Genomic DNA, 14,780 nt, shown 5'->3' with positions numbered 1-14,780 from the left:
GGGGGTGAATTTCGAGCCGCGCCGCTCGCCGTACTACACAGTGGCCATAGCAACAGGTGTACGCTGTCAGATTCTGGGCTAAACACGGGAGATTGTCGGTGATAATGTGTCATTTCATTGTTTTATTCGGACTTTCGTGACGTAAAAACAACTTTGGCTCGTGTCAACGTCGTTGTGAAGTCCTTTTGTTGTCATTCCTTGGAGGTAGTGAAGTGAATTGGGGCCAGTTTTAAACGTTTATTAAGAGAAAAGAGAGAAAGGAAGATGCCGAAGTGAAAAGCAAAGTCAAACAAAGTTCTCTGATTGTTGCTTGCAAATGGACTCAGCCGCAGTTTTACAGAGAAAGAAACCGGACTTTTATGTTGTTGGACCAAGAGCTCCAGAAAAGAGTCAACACGTCCCACAGGTAAAACACACAGTTTCTGCTTTTTGTAACAATAATAATGATTATAATGTGGAAATCAGGGGAGCTGATGTCTCAAATATGATCCTAATTTATTTATTTAGATTTGTTTGGCTGTTTTTCTATTTTTCTTTTGCTGAAAAAACCTGATAAATTATACATTTCAAAATCTGGACTCACATATTTTATACTGTATGAACAAAACATCAAGCATTACATCACAGCACAGATTTGTGTTTAATAAAAAAGAATAATAGCACTATTCTAATTCTATATTATTTACTGTATCTAAACAATGTTACCAAGTGAGGAGTTTGTGGCTTCCTATATTTTGAAGCCCAGGGACAGAAACAAGGGGAATGTGGAGTAAAAGCAAATGCATGTTCTTTTTAGGTCAAATGATACAAGGTCAACAGCAAGTTTTACCTTTTATCCTTTTATCTTTATTTGAGAGGGAGAAGCTCATGGATGATTAAATCCAGATGAGGGCAGTAATGTAAGATTACAGATGCCCTCTGCTGTAAAACACGAAAGAAGAAAAAGAACAAGAGTTTAAAGTTCGCCATCTTTTGTTCAAAGTTGGAAAATGGATATTCCAAATTTAGAAACAGCAGCAGAGAACGAGGAGGTTCAGGAGGAGGAGGGAGACGAGGTCAATGTCTTTACAAAATACATAGGAGTTAAATTGTAGAACAAAAAAACATTACAGATGTCATAAAAGAAATTGTCTCAACATTTCAGTCAGGCATTAAAGGATTTAACAATAACAAATATGTTACATATGTTATGCAACGATATTTGGATCAAACAAGGAGTTTATCAAAATCAGATTTTAGCATGAGAGTTAATCATATTTCTTCAAATAAAACTAGTTTATCCTCAGTAAAAACATGACCAGGACTGTGGTTTTGTATCGTTAGATGAAACATCTTCTCTGAGGCATCCACTGTACATGACAGGAATTTAAAATCAACCCTAACTGGCAACATGGAGCAGATTATTGTAATTCTATGAATAGAGTTATAATAATGCAAAGTATTAGATTGGACTTTGTTGTAGATACACATTTATTATTTAATAACCCTATGGGCTACATTTATATAATGGACCACGGGACTGGAAATTAACTAAACATTTACTTTAGGAAAAGTATGTTTTGATACTTTTTCTAACCTCAGTTTTTGTCATGTTTAATATTATGTAATTTATATTTATTTATTCTCAGTTTTATTGGGGGAGTTTGTAGAGGGAGACTGACAAAGTAATGATTCCATAATATGGTTTAAATTTAAAGTATCACTATAAACACAGTGATGCCTTTGACAGACAATGTAAACTCTCCTTTCTCAACAGGTCCAGAGTAAAAGTCTTGACGTCACTAAGGTGCTTCATCTTCTTGAAGATCCTCTGACGGTAAGTTAAAACTCTTAAATGCTGTTTTATTTCATCTTTATGGAAGCATATTGCTGCCATGCCATGAGATTAATTATGTCATTATTTGTCAAAAGGTTTTCTATCATTTTAACATGAAAATATCTTGTAATAATATGAAATGCTTCACATCTAAGATGTTGTCTTGATATACAAATTGACATTATCCAGAATTTTAAATGACAAAACACAAACTGAAACTCCACATGTTCCCTGAATGTCACGGCAGTGAGCAGTATTCAGTGTCACGTGACCACTAAAGGGCCTACATGAGCACATGACCTTTCGGTGAACTCTGTAGTCCAGTTCTAAATCTCTGAATTGTCACTTTAATGTTAAAGTTAAAAGAAAATCTAATAGTTGCTCTTCTTAATCATTGTGTCCATTGATATAATCTGTAAACAAGAGGTCTCAAAATGGCCCCACACACACACACTCGATTCTATGCGTCCCACCCATAATATATGAGTATATGACAACCTGTAGCTAGATTATAGACGGAATATAGTACTAAACATGATTGTTAGCTATTGTCATAAACAGTGAGCAATATTCTTGTAATAATAATAATAATTCTATATCATAACAAAGACTTTTAACATCATCATCATATCTCAAATTTCGCCCTTAGTTGAATGTTTTTCTCCTTATAACCAGACTGGACATTCCAATTATGTGACAGCAGTGTCTGTCTCTGTGAAATCTTACCAAACATTCTGTTCTGACTAAAGGCAAACTTGAAGGAGAGGCACATTTTTGTCCTGAAGAAACTGCTGAAGAGAAACCAGATCGGCTTTGTATCCTTTTACCGCTGTGAATTGATGTGATTACGCATACTTCTCTCTACAGTGGGACCCTGTCTTATAATATCCTCTATCTCAGGTGTGACACACTGCAGCAGATTGTCAAATGTTCCTCATTAATGCTCCCCGGTGCTGGCATGAATTGCGCTCATGCTGCCTGAACATGGAGCCAAACATTGTTCCCATGGCTCTCATTTACACACTGAGTCTGTCAGCATTTTCCCTGTTCAGAAATGACCTCAGCTATCACGATTACTCTCTTTTTTCCGCCTCCATCACTTCTTGTTCTTTACCTCTGTGCTTGATGAAACTCTCTGCCAAAATGTCCAAACCCAGTATTGTATAATGTAGGGATACTGAAGAAAATGACTTTGGTAGAAGTTCAAGTCACGTTTTATTATATTACTTACAGTAAGTAAAAGGCTTAAAGTATATGGCATTTACTGTACTTAAGTATCAAAAGTAATTTTCTGATATGCCATGGTGGCTCAGTGGTAGGGCGAGTTTTCTTTCAACTGGAAGGCTGTGGGTTAATGGTTCTGCTAGTCTATACGTGTCCATGAGCAAGACACGAAAGATGTGTGAATGGGTGAATGGCAAAACTAAAGTAAAAAGTGTAAAGCAGCTCAACAAGACTAGAAAAACTCTATATAAATACAGACTATTACCAACTATTCTTCTTCTGATTTTATTTTGTAGTAATGAGTAACAAAGATAGTTAGAGGAAATGTAGTGGAGTAAAAGTAAAAGTTGCTAAAAAATATAAATAACAAAGTAAAGTACTGATATGTGAATTTTGTACTTAAGTACAGTATTTGTACTTTGTCACGTTACGACGCTGTTAAACCCCTTAATTGAGCTAATTTGAAGCTGCTGAGGGAGCTTACGGGCATAGCCAGAATACTCGACATCTGCGCAGAGAAAGTGGCAGATCATCCGGAGTACGTGCCCATTGTATGTGAAGCACTTAGAATTTGTAGGTAAGAGAGATATCACAAATGTTTCAACCTTAAATCTATTTGTCTCCAATGAGAACATATGAACGTTAAAAAAAACAAATGAATGTCGCTCTGCTTCACCTCAGGCTTCCCTTCCTGAAGGAGAGAGCATCGGACGAGCTGAACTATGCTCAGGACGTCATCGCGTTCATCTCCCACCTGGGTGGGAAAAAACTGCTATACTGATAACTTTCAAAAGCATAATTTGAAGTCTTGAAAATTAAAGCTGCTTAAACCAACCTTATGTCTGTTGCTGCCGTTAGCATTCTTGGGCTAGCATAATAATAGTAAGATATGTCAGATTTTGGCTCCACAAGCTCTGGAGGGCATTGTTCTCTGACTGTGACTGACGTGTCTCTGTTGACAGGTTGTCTCATGAGGGTCTCCGAGGCTGATGTGAGACTGCAGCTTCTTGAAACTGTGAGGTCATTCTTCAGCAATGTAGCTGGACAGCCGCGCGACGGTATGGACTGTGCCACCAAGCCAAAGCCTCGGACTTTACCCCCTTACAGATTTTCTATACTTTCACTAAGTGAGGCTCTCTCATGGCTTCTGTGGTGGCATGCTTGTGATTTTTCTTCTTTGTTTTCTCCACTGTTTCTTTTCTTCTCTTTCTTTTGAAGAATCTGGTTGAATATTTATCAATATTGGCTTCTAATTAATGGTTAATGTAATTGTAAAAGTCTTCATTTGACTGTTAGACAAACAGCTATAATCTGATGAAAAATCACAGCTCATGTATGTAAATTAGAGATTTTAGGCAGCATTTTTAAAAAAATAATATTCAGTGCTCGAACCAAACTTACATGACGGACTCTAAATTATATCTGTACCTCAGAAGGCAATTCTTCATTCTTCAAGGTGCATTCAATGACCCTGGTAAATGTTATCCCTACAGAGGAGTTCACAGCATGCTGAGTTTAAAAGAGCAGCTTCAAGATGCATTCAAGAAACCTCATAAATTCTCTTACTTCTGCAAACATACATGCAGTCCGCAAACCAAATGTTCACTGCTGCTGCCACCTTGTGGTAGTAGATGCCCTGCAAATTTGGTAGCAGTTAAAGAATTTTCAGTTTTGTCTATTTTTTTATTATAATCTCTTTCCTAATTTTCATGTCCGTCCCTAATGTGAATGTTCACCAGTTAAAACCAAAGTACATCAGTCAGAAGTATAAAACTATACGGTGACAAAACTACAATATTCTTATGTTCAGCTTGAATGGTGCTTAAGATAAGATAAGATTGATACAAGCGTTAGAAGCAAAATGCAATACAAGATAAATAAGATAGTCAGGGAACATCAAGGAGAAGAAGTGGGTTAATGAGTTAAGAAACTAAATTGAGAGTTATTTTCTTCTTAAATTGCTTCTCACTATATTTATTAATTTTCTATCACTTAGTTATTGGTGTTCTTATTTATGTTCTTGATAGTGTTGAATAATGTGTGAATATTAGGGAATTCCGTTTCCTTTATTTTTTTAGTCAGTCTTTCGTTTGTTTCTTTATCACTGTTTTCACGTCATATCCAGTAATTCCAGTTTCATATACCAGTAAATATTTCCCTCTCTGTCGCTGCAGGTCTTCAGCCGACTTCTCCCGGTTACAGGCTGCAGCTGCTGGAGCACAGCGACCTGACACGGTCACTCCTTCTCTCCATCACCCTGTTGGAGGACCAGCCAGCCGTCAACGTGCAGCTCTTGAAGACACTTCAGCTCCTCTCAGGCTCCTCTGGTCAGTCATTGTTTGTTTAGTTTTTATTATTATTATGGACCTTCTGAGAAAGAGGAGGAGGAGGAGGACAGACATGTCAAACTCAACAAACCTTCATTAGATGAAGTAGCCAGACCTCAAGAGCACAAATCATCTCATTACCAAATAACAAAAGGCAAAACACTCAAAACAGTGATTTAAGGAGTCCTTGTATGAAAGTCAGGAGGTCAGTGAGTGAGCGAGCTGTTCTGTCATTAATCACGTCTTATTTCTTTATTTTTACATCCACAGATCTGAATTGTGCCTTGATACTGGATGTGCGGGGTGCAGAGGCCATATGTCTTCGCATGAACCAACCCGACCTGTCGGGTCAGGTGCTGTTCCACTCGTCAGAAATACTCTGGAACCTGCTGGAGAGCGGCAGCAAGGCCGAGGTCACTGCTCAGCTCAGCCGCATGGAGTGTGTCATGTAGGTTCCACGTTGTTTGTCTTATTCTCAAATGGAACGTGGTGAACTCCCAGTTCCGAGTTCCGATGTAAACGGAATGCAGCAGCAGACGCCGTGCTGACTGCTGAATGTCTTACTACTGTGCTGCCTGGTGCCAAACACATCACTGCACTTTTCAAGCAAGACCCTGGGAAATTAGTAGCATGTTATACTTTACATGAAGTATAATATTAATCATTAAATATAAAAGCAATCAAAATGACAACATTTTGTTCTGAAAAACCACAACTAAGATGTCGGATGTGATGATGCATTGCTGCATCATGCAAAAACAGTCAAAGAAGCAGCTATGTATACATGTCTATGGTTGCCGTGTGCAGCGTGGGAATGTCACGGGAAGACATGAGATCTAAACCCTGCAATACTGAGAAACATAGACAGACCCATGTGGAGCTGATCGGCTTGATTACCACTGTGTGACATCGCCTATCAATTCAAATGTTAGGTGCTACAGATTTAAATGTGGGCGGCCATTTATCGACGTTAAAAAGTCTGTGCTCCTGTTTTTGCACAAATAGATATCTATTTCATTTTTGTGCCCTAGATCTCTAAAAGACGCCTTTTTCCACAAGCTGATGAACAGTTCCCTCCCGCCCGACCTCCAACTTAGAAACGATCTGCTCGTGATCACAACTCTCATCGCTGAAAACCCAAACTCTCAGCTCCTCGTGAGTACATAAAGAGTGAATACTGTAAATGTGCTGCCACACTCTGATATGGTGTTTTTTAATTTTTAGGAGAGTTTATTTCTCATAGAGCTCATGGTTTTCATCACATATCCAGAGTGTGAGTCAACTCTTTTCCCATAAATCCACAGTTTGTTCATTTTATTTGCGATATGGGACAGTTGCATTTTTCTCAATGCCAACCTTTCTTTGTTTCATATTACAGTGAAAAGTCACAATCCTCTGGTTCGCAACCTCAAGCTCAGCTACAACAACGAGGACTTGAAAATGAAGAAGCTGATGTTGAACCTGTTGGTTTTAATGTCGAGAGATTTCGCCGCCTTACAGGTCAGACACAGTCTATAGTCGGAATGTACCGATTTATCAGCCGTACACCAGTATCGGCTGATATTCTCCTTATCGGCTGTATTCTTTGTTTGCCTAGTGTGCTGCAGAAACATGGCGATCTAACCCTCTGTACTTTCCCTCTGTCCTCTCCCCTCATAGCTCTACAGAGAGGCACAGGTGATGCGGGCTCTGCTGGTGCTTGTGAAGCCGCCTGCCACCAGAACTGAGCGACGCTCGGCTTCCCGCCACTGGTCCCCCGTCCAGCAGGAGGAGCTACAGCTGCAGGCGCTGGCCACCCTCGCCACCATTGCCCCACTCATTCTGGACGACTACATGGTGTGCCAGGGAAACACACACCTGCTGCTCCTGCTCGACTGGTGCGTGAAGCAAGGTGAGGTAAACGATGTGTCTGAAAAGTCGCCAACATTCATGAAATGTTGCTGCTTCTTGCCCACTGGAAGATGTGCGGGATCGGCCACCTTTGTCAAACTAGTTGCTACAGTCAGCTACCACTGATGTTTTGATTTACATTTAAATCTAAGTTTATTTATATTAATTTGTAATTTGAACATGATATCAGTTCTGTAAATCATATTCCCGCTTAGAGGTAAATAGATGTTAAAGCATGGCACCTGTGACTGGACACCAGTGTGATTGACAGCAGATATCATCCAGTAGGAGCCTGTTTGCAGGTGAACTTCTGACACAGATTAAATCATAAGTCTCTGGGCTTCAAAATAAGAGTTCTTATTCTGCGTTATGACAGGTTGCCACTTGGTCAGGACAGCAGCATTGAGTTCCTGAAGTGAGATGGTTGCAAAGAGGTTGGAGTTTGGCTAAAAAACACAGAGAAAAGTTTCAGAATTGAAGTAAAAAAATAAACCTACTCGTTTAGTTGTTTGATGTGATTAACAATTCTTGTTCCCGCCCGCCCCTGCACAGCTGCTGTGTACAACCAAACGCTCCCTCAGTCAGGTCTGATAGTTTTGCTTGACAGAGCCCAAAGTCCAAGTAGAGGCAGAAATAACCAACAATTACATACTGTTATTTGTCATAAAAAGGGTCAAACACTCAGTACACAGTCAGAAAGTATACTCATTTTATTTTGTAAAATGTATATTTCAGATCCTTTGTTTGGTCAGGGCCACGACTCTGGACGCAGAGGCAACAAGAAGCCACAGATGCGTCACTGTATCAGACTTCTGAGAGCTGTGACGTTTGTGGGTGAAGAGTCCGTCAACCAGGATCTCTGCGATCAGGGAACCATCAGTCAGCTCCTGGGTACATTCAGTTAAGATTACGTAATGGATATCATTTCAGAAAGTCATGAGTTCACGTTATAATAAACTTGTTTATTTTCTTTTTTTTAATCTGTGTCAGGAATTTTAATGCAGATGGAAGCTAGTCCTGATGAGGAGGACGTTGTCACGCTGGAGATAAAGTCAGACATTCAGCTGATCCTATCTGTGCTGTGTGAGAACGACATGCACAGAAAGGTAAAAACTAATAATGTATGTATGTGTGTATGTATGTTATAATAATAACTAATAGGATAAAGTTACAGTGTTGTTTAATCATTTTTGATGTCATGCTCTTACCGTCTGCGATGTTGTGCCTCAGGAGCTCTTTGGTTCAGACGGAGTTGAGATGACTCTTCACTTCCTGAGGAAAGGCTGCAGCAAGTTCTACAGCGGCCTGGGACACAACAAGCTCATCCTCTCCACTGTCGACTGCGTGTGGTCAGTGCTGCTACATCTCAGCACACACTGACAACAAAACACACTTTAGAATAAAACACACCAGCACCCCCAGTGCCTTTTCCAAAGTTATAGATTTTGCAGCTTTTTCAGCCTTCAATTCCATAAATGCAGGAAAAACAACTGCATTTGTCTTGATCCCATCAGGTCCTGTGTTGTAGGCTGCTACACAACGGAAGATTTCTTTTTGGCTAAAGATGGAGTGGCTCTTCTGCTTCACCTACTCATCGTAAGTAGATGATTTCCTAGAGTGTGAACCAAGGTTATTATAGGTAACAAAAACTAGAATAAAAAAAACATTTTCGTTCACTGAAATAAAAAATAAACACTAGAGTTTAAAACAATAACTAACTAAAACTGAATTGTGTGTTAATAAAACAAACTAAAATTGTAGCGAAAATGTGCTTAGTTTTCGTCTTGTGTAAATTTTACGGTTACAGGAACATTCTGGGAACCTTTAGAGAATGTTCTCTAAACCTTGTATGAAGATTGTGGCAAAGTAACGTTCTGGGAACCTTTAGAGAACGTTCTCTAAAGCTTATATGAAGGTTGTGACAAAGTAACGTCCTGGGAACCAAATGTGCAACCAAAAACTAATGTTAGGGGAACATTAGGAACACTTTCTATGTCAACCATAGGAGAACCTGGTGGGGGGCTTCAGGGAACATTCCCATAACTAAAAGGTAAAGTTCCTGGAAACCAACATTTTTAGCTGGGAGTGTATCCCCAGTGCTCGTCCCAAGCCTGGGTTGCATCCAGCACAAACATCTCTGCCAAATCAATCTGTGGCAAAACGTAGAGAGAGAGCAGCCAAAAGAAAAACAAGAAAATATTGTTCATTGTTGTCTCTCTCTCTCTCTCTCAGTCGAGCCCGAGATGTGTACACGGCATCATCCTCGCCACTCTGCTGGAACTATGTGACAACCCGAACACGGCGCCTCACATCCGAAGCTGGAGAGATGGCGTGGGTCACACGGCACCCAGACTCCTGTTGCACCTGTGGAAGCAGGAGGAGCAGGAACTGGGAGTGACCAGAAACAATGGGGGAGGGATCGAAGGTCAGCACATTCAGAAACAGTCAAGACCAAAGACGTTGACACCCAAAACTTCTTCTATTCCCTCTGAAAAAGTTTTTTGTGTTTCTGCTTTTTTAAGATCCCCAAAAGCCCATCCTGGGTCAGTACCAGCAGGACTTGCAGCTCTCGTTTCCTGCTGACGCTCCCAGTGCAGCAGTGATGGAAATATCTGAGAACCTGCGTGCCAAGATTTACTCCATTTTCTGCAAAATAGGTAACACAGTGAATGGAGAGTCAGACCAGTTCAGGTGTTACGTAAAAATATTAGTGTCACACATGGAGCCTGAAATACTTATTTAAAAACCCAATTACCTCTTATATGGAGCAAAGAAACCAGAAAAGTATTCACATTTAAGAAACTGAAAAAGCAGAAAACACTCGATCCAATTAATCGATTACACTTCATCAGACTTGTTCACAACGACTTGTTTTAACTTGTGTATCCTCAGGTTTCCAGGACCTTCCTGGATTGTCAACAAAGGATTATGTGATTTTAAGCATCGTCAGGAGATATCTGGACTTCAAGGTGCAGGAGAAACCACAATGTCGGACTTAAATTTAACACAATATAAATACATAGCAGTAGCTAAAATAACCTGTAACCCTACAACTGTGATGGTGCTGCAGGTTAGCGAGGTGTGGGAGGAGATCAGCAGGGAGCTGGTTTTGGACGACGTGAGGCCGGTCAGTCCAGACTTGGAGAGTCTGGGCGACATAGGCGTGACTGCGGAGGACACGGCGAGGAAGGCGATGGCAGAGCAGGAGAGCATTCTGGAGCAGCATGAGAAGGAGAACATCAGCGAGGAGGCTCTCATGTACACAGAGGTGCTCACTAAAGTGCTCTAAAGACGTGACATTTCTGCTTTGTAATGTCTTAAAATGTTTTATATTTTAATGAGGAGTGGACGTACATTAGAGAAGAGAAAACCTTTGAAAAAACCTGTATAAAAAATGTATATATAATCAAAAATTATATATTGCACAGTAAAAAAGGCCCAAGATTAGGCCTTGATTAGTCCTACAACAGGGAAAATTACATTTTTACAGCAGCAAATACAGTCAAGGTGAAGGTAATGAATAATAAACATGTATTTTCTATGAATGAACAATGTAGACAAAATGTATATTCTATTAAAAGTACAGTAGAAAATACAGTATAGGAAATAAGTATCCAAAATATGATAATTATGTATGCTAATTTTGAGAAATCAGAGCAGCTGATGGCTGATAAATAGGAAAAAGTTATATATGTATATATATATATACAGTATATATGTATGTATATACATATATGTATATATATATATATATATACACTACCGTTCAAAAGTTTGGGGTCACCCAAACAATTTTGTTTTTTCCATGAAAAGTCACACTTATTCACCACCATACGTTGTGAAATTAATAGAAAATAGAGTCAAGACATTGACAAGGTTAGAAATAATGATTTGTATTTGAAATACGATTTTTTTTACATCAAACTTTGCTTTCGTCAAAGAATCCTCCATTTGCAGCAATTACAGCATTGCAGACCTTTGGCATTCTAGCTGTTAATTTGTTGAGGTAATCTGGAGAAATTGCACCCCACGCTTCCAGAAGCAGCTCCCACAAGTTGGATTGGTTGGATGGGCACTTCTTGCGTACCATACGGTCAAGCTGCTCCCACAACAGCTCAATGGGGTCCAGATCTGGTGACTGCGCTGGCCACTCCATTACCGATAGAATACCAGCTGCCTGCTTCTGCTCTAAATAGTTCTTGCACAATTTGGAGGTGTGTTTAGGGTCATTGTCCTGTTGTAGGATGAAATTGGCTCCATTCAAGCGCTGTCCACTGGGTATGGCATGGCGTTGCAAAATGGAGTGATAGCCATCCTTATTCAGAATCCCTTTTACCCTGTACAAATCTCCCACCTTACCAGCACCAAAGCAACCCCAGACCATCACATTACCTCCACCATGCTTAACAGATGGCGTCAGGCATTCTTTCAGCATCTTTTCATTTGTTCTGCGTCTCACAAACGTTCTTCTTTGTGATCCAAACACCTCAAACTTGGATTCATCCGTCCACAACACTTTTTTCCAGTCTTCCTCTGTCCAATGTCTGTGTTCTTTTGCCCATCTTAATCTTTTTCTTTTATTGGCCAGTCTCAGATATGGCTTTTTCTTTGCCACTCTGCCCTGAAGCCCAGAATCCCGCAGCCGCCTCTTCACTGTAGATGTTGACACTGGTGTTTTGCGGGTACTATTTAATGAAGATGCCAGTTGGGGACCTGTGAGGCGTCTGTTTCTCAAACTAGAGACTCTAATGTACTTATCTTCTTGCTCAGTTGTGCAACGCGGCCTCCCACTTCTTTTTCTACTCTGGTTAGAGCCTGTTTGTGCTGACCTCTGAAGGGAGTAGTACACACCGTTGTAGGAAATCTTCAATTTCTTAGCAATTTCTTGCATGGAATAGCCTTCATTTCTAAGAACAAGAATAGACTGTCGAGTTTCAGATGAAAGTTCTCTTTTTCTGGCCGTTTTGAGCGTTTAATTGACCCCACAAATGTGATGCTCCAGAAACTCAATCTGCTCAAAGGAAGGTCAGTTTTGTAGCTTCTGTAACAAGCTAAACTGTTTTCAGATGTCTGAACATGATTGCACAAGGGTTTTCTAATCATCAATTAGCCTTCTGAGCCAATGAGCAAACACATTGTACCATTAGAGCACTGGAGTGATAGTTGCTGGAAATGGGCCTCTATACACCTATGTAGATATTGCACCAAAAACCAGACATTTGCAGCTAGAATAGTCATTTACCACATTAGCAATGTATAGAGTGTATTTCTTTAAAGTTAAGACTACTTTAAAGTTATCTTCATTGAAAAGTACAGTGCTTTTCCTTCAAAAATAAGGACATTTCAATGTGACCCCAAACTTTTGAACGGTAGTGTATATATATATTTATATCAAATAAAGAGAAGCATGTTCTAATTAATTAGTATATGTCATGTAGCAAAAGCAAACCAGGAAGAAGAGACTATAATACACACACATTAAAGGATTGTATATTTTTAATAAAGTATAGTCCATGTTAATTTCAATTTCATGCAGATTATTTTGTGCTTATTTTTGTTGCTGTTGTTGTTTCACAGATAAAGTCTCACTGTAAACACAGGGAACTCAAGGCAAAGTCCTGGGACAATTATGTTTCAAAAACTTCAAACTACGAAGTCCTGAAGGTCAGTCCTTTTATCTTTATCCACATTTACACATTATATTTTATATTTTTTTGTGTTTTTTGTTCTTACCTGTAACAACCAAGCTCTTCTTTTTCTTCTTTTTTTCCAGGAAATAAAAGCACAGAGGAAGAAATCCATGGAATCATCCAAACTAGAAGACGAGGATCTTATTCCTGAAGAGGTGAGGAATTTATGATAAACAACAATTTGGCTCTTAAGGCAAAGTGGTTTTATTTGTTTCTGAGGAGAAATATATCATCAGACATTTACTGACCTCTACTGGCAAATAGTATGAACTGCAAGAGCAGCTTCTGCTCACATTTCTCTCAGGAAACTTCACTTGCAACAGATTTGCCATCTTCACTCTCCTTACAATACATAACAGATATTTATTCATTCTCTTACACCTAATGTTTTTGGGATTGTTTATAAGCAAAAAAACCACAAAATGTTAAGCCTGGGATTGTAAAGAAGAAGAAAAAAAGTTGAGGGAACTAGACATATTATGGCAATTCTACAATACCTCCAAGGACCACAGGGGGGCCACACTCACACTTGGAGAATCGTGTGCAGATACTGAACTTTACTGATGATGATGATGAAGAATATGAATGATGATGAATGTGTTTTTGCTCCAGAATTTTGTCGGTCGTGTCATCGCAGTGGAGAGAACTGAAGGTCACGGTCCTGAAGGAGTGAACGTGACTGTGGCCAGAACTTCAATGAAAGGAGCAGGTGAATGACAAAGTGAACGTGGAAGCAGCAACATATTCTCACACTATAAAAAATAAAGATTGTATGTATATATATATATATAATGTCCTGATTTACATTAAATGTTTATTTGGATGTAGTTTATGTCCCATGGAAGACGAGAACAAGTGGATTTTGTTGGTGTAAAAACAATTTGTGAGATACGAGAGTGTAATGGTTTTGTTTCCATAACCCTAACTCTATCCATACATGTTTTCTATTGTAAAATAAACAATATGTTTTGTGTTTGCAGATATCGAATTGAAAAGGCAGCAGATGTTGACGTGAAGACAGAATGTATTCGCCAGCCCCTTACCCTAACCCTTTTCCCTTAACCCTAAAACCCTTATTCTCACCCTAACCCTAAAACCAGGTCTTAACCCTGAAAGAGCCCTTTAAAGTCGACGGGCCCAGATAAAATGTCCCCACAAGGTCAAAATGTCCTCACAAAAAAAAGGTTTATAGATTTTTTAGACAAAGATATTCATAAAAGTACACACACATCTGTTTTTATATCTTAGTGAGGACACCTCACTGCATATAATGCATAATGCATTGTCACTAATGCCTTACCCTAATCTTAACCATCACAATTAAGTGCCTTACGCGAACCTTTAGCCAAACCCTCAAAGTCTTAACCCTGAAAAAGCTCTTTAAGGTTGTGGGGACCAGACAAAATGTCCCCAGAAGATCAAAATGTCTCCGGGGGATTAAAATGTCCCCATAGAAATAGGTTTTTAGGTTTTTTTGGACAAAGATATTCATAATAAAGTACATGCACAAACCTGTTTTTTTATCTTAGTGTGGACATACCATTGACATAGTGCATTATCTAGCCCCCTACCCTAACCTGAACCATCACAGCTAAGCACCTAACCCTTAACTTAACCCTAAAACCAAGTCTCACAAAGAGGTTTGTTCGTTTTTTGGACTTCACAAAGATATGACCACAGCTGTCCTCGTTGACTTCCATTCATTTTGGACAGCCTTACCAAACTCTTATCCTTAACCACAATTCAAATCTTAGCCTTTAAACTTAACCACTTCCTCAGAATTGAGGTTCTGCCTCATGAGGACCTGGTTTTGGTGTCCATGAGGTCCCGACA

The 14,780-nt window shown here is 39.4% G+C and overlaps 1 protein-coding gene across 4 annotated transcripts; it reads left to right on the top strand.

Moving 5' to 3' along the window:
* Positions 1-52: 52 nt before the first annotated feature.
* Positions 53-14,730, top strand: LOC122786412 (cilia- and flagella-associated protein 69-like). Of its 4 annotated transcripts, none has more exons than XM_044052701.1 (24): positions 53-406; positions 1,757-1,816; positions 2,566-2,631; positions 3,508-3,617; positions 3,722-3,798; positions 4,003-4,098; positions 5,215-5,367; positions 5,638-5,815; positions 6,399-6,522; positions 6,592-6,640; positions 6,746-6,867; positions 7,027-7,258; positions 7,993-8,148; positions 8,248-8,363; positions 8,488-8,606; positions 8,772-8,853; positions 9,490-9,682; positions 9,780-9,914; positions 10,150-10,226; positions 10,328-10,525; positions 12,835-12,921; positions 13,031-13,102; positions 13,560-13,656; positions 13,928-14,730. In XM_044052701.1, the coding sequence occupies exons 1-24, from the start codon at positions 317-319 to the stop codon at positions 13,960-13,962; spliced, it is 2,724 nt and encodes a 907-aa protein (XP_043908636.1). In that variant the 5' UTR covers positions 53-316; the 3' UTR covers positions 13,963-14,730. The 4 variants fall into 4 exon arrangements, with proteins under 4 accessions (XP_043908636.1, XP_043908635.1, XP_043908634.1 ...); XM_044052700.1 differs by having other exon boundaries at positions 8,248-8,378; XM_044052699.1 differs by having other exon boundaries at positions 4,003-4,167.
* Positions 14,731-14,780: the final 50 nt, after the last annotated feature.

The sequence above is a fragment of the Solea senegalensis genome, linkage group LG20 (assembly GCF_019176455.1).
Source record: "Solea senegalensis isolate Sse05_10M linkage group LG20, IFAPA_SoseM_1, whole genome shotgun sequence".
NCBI classification, from domain to species: Eukaryota; Metazoa; Chordata; class Actinopteri; order Pleuronectiformes; family Soleidae; genus Solea; species Solea senegalensis.
This window is presented reverse-complemented; position numbering and strand designations above follow the sequence as displayed.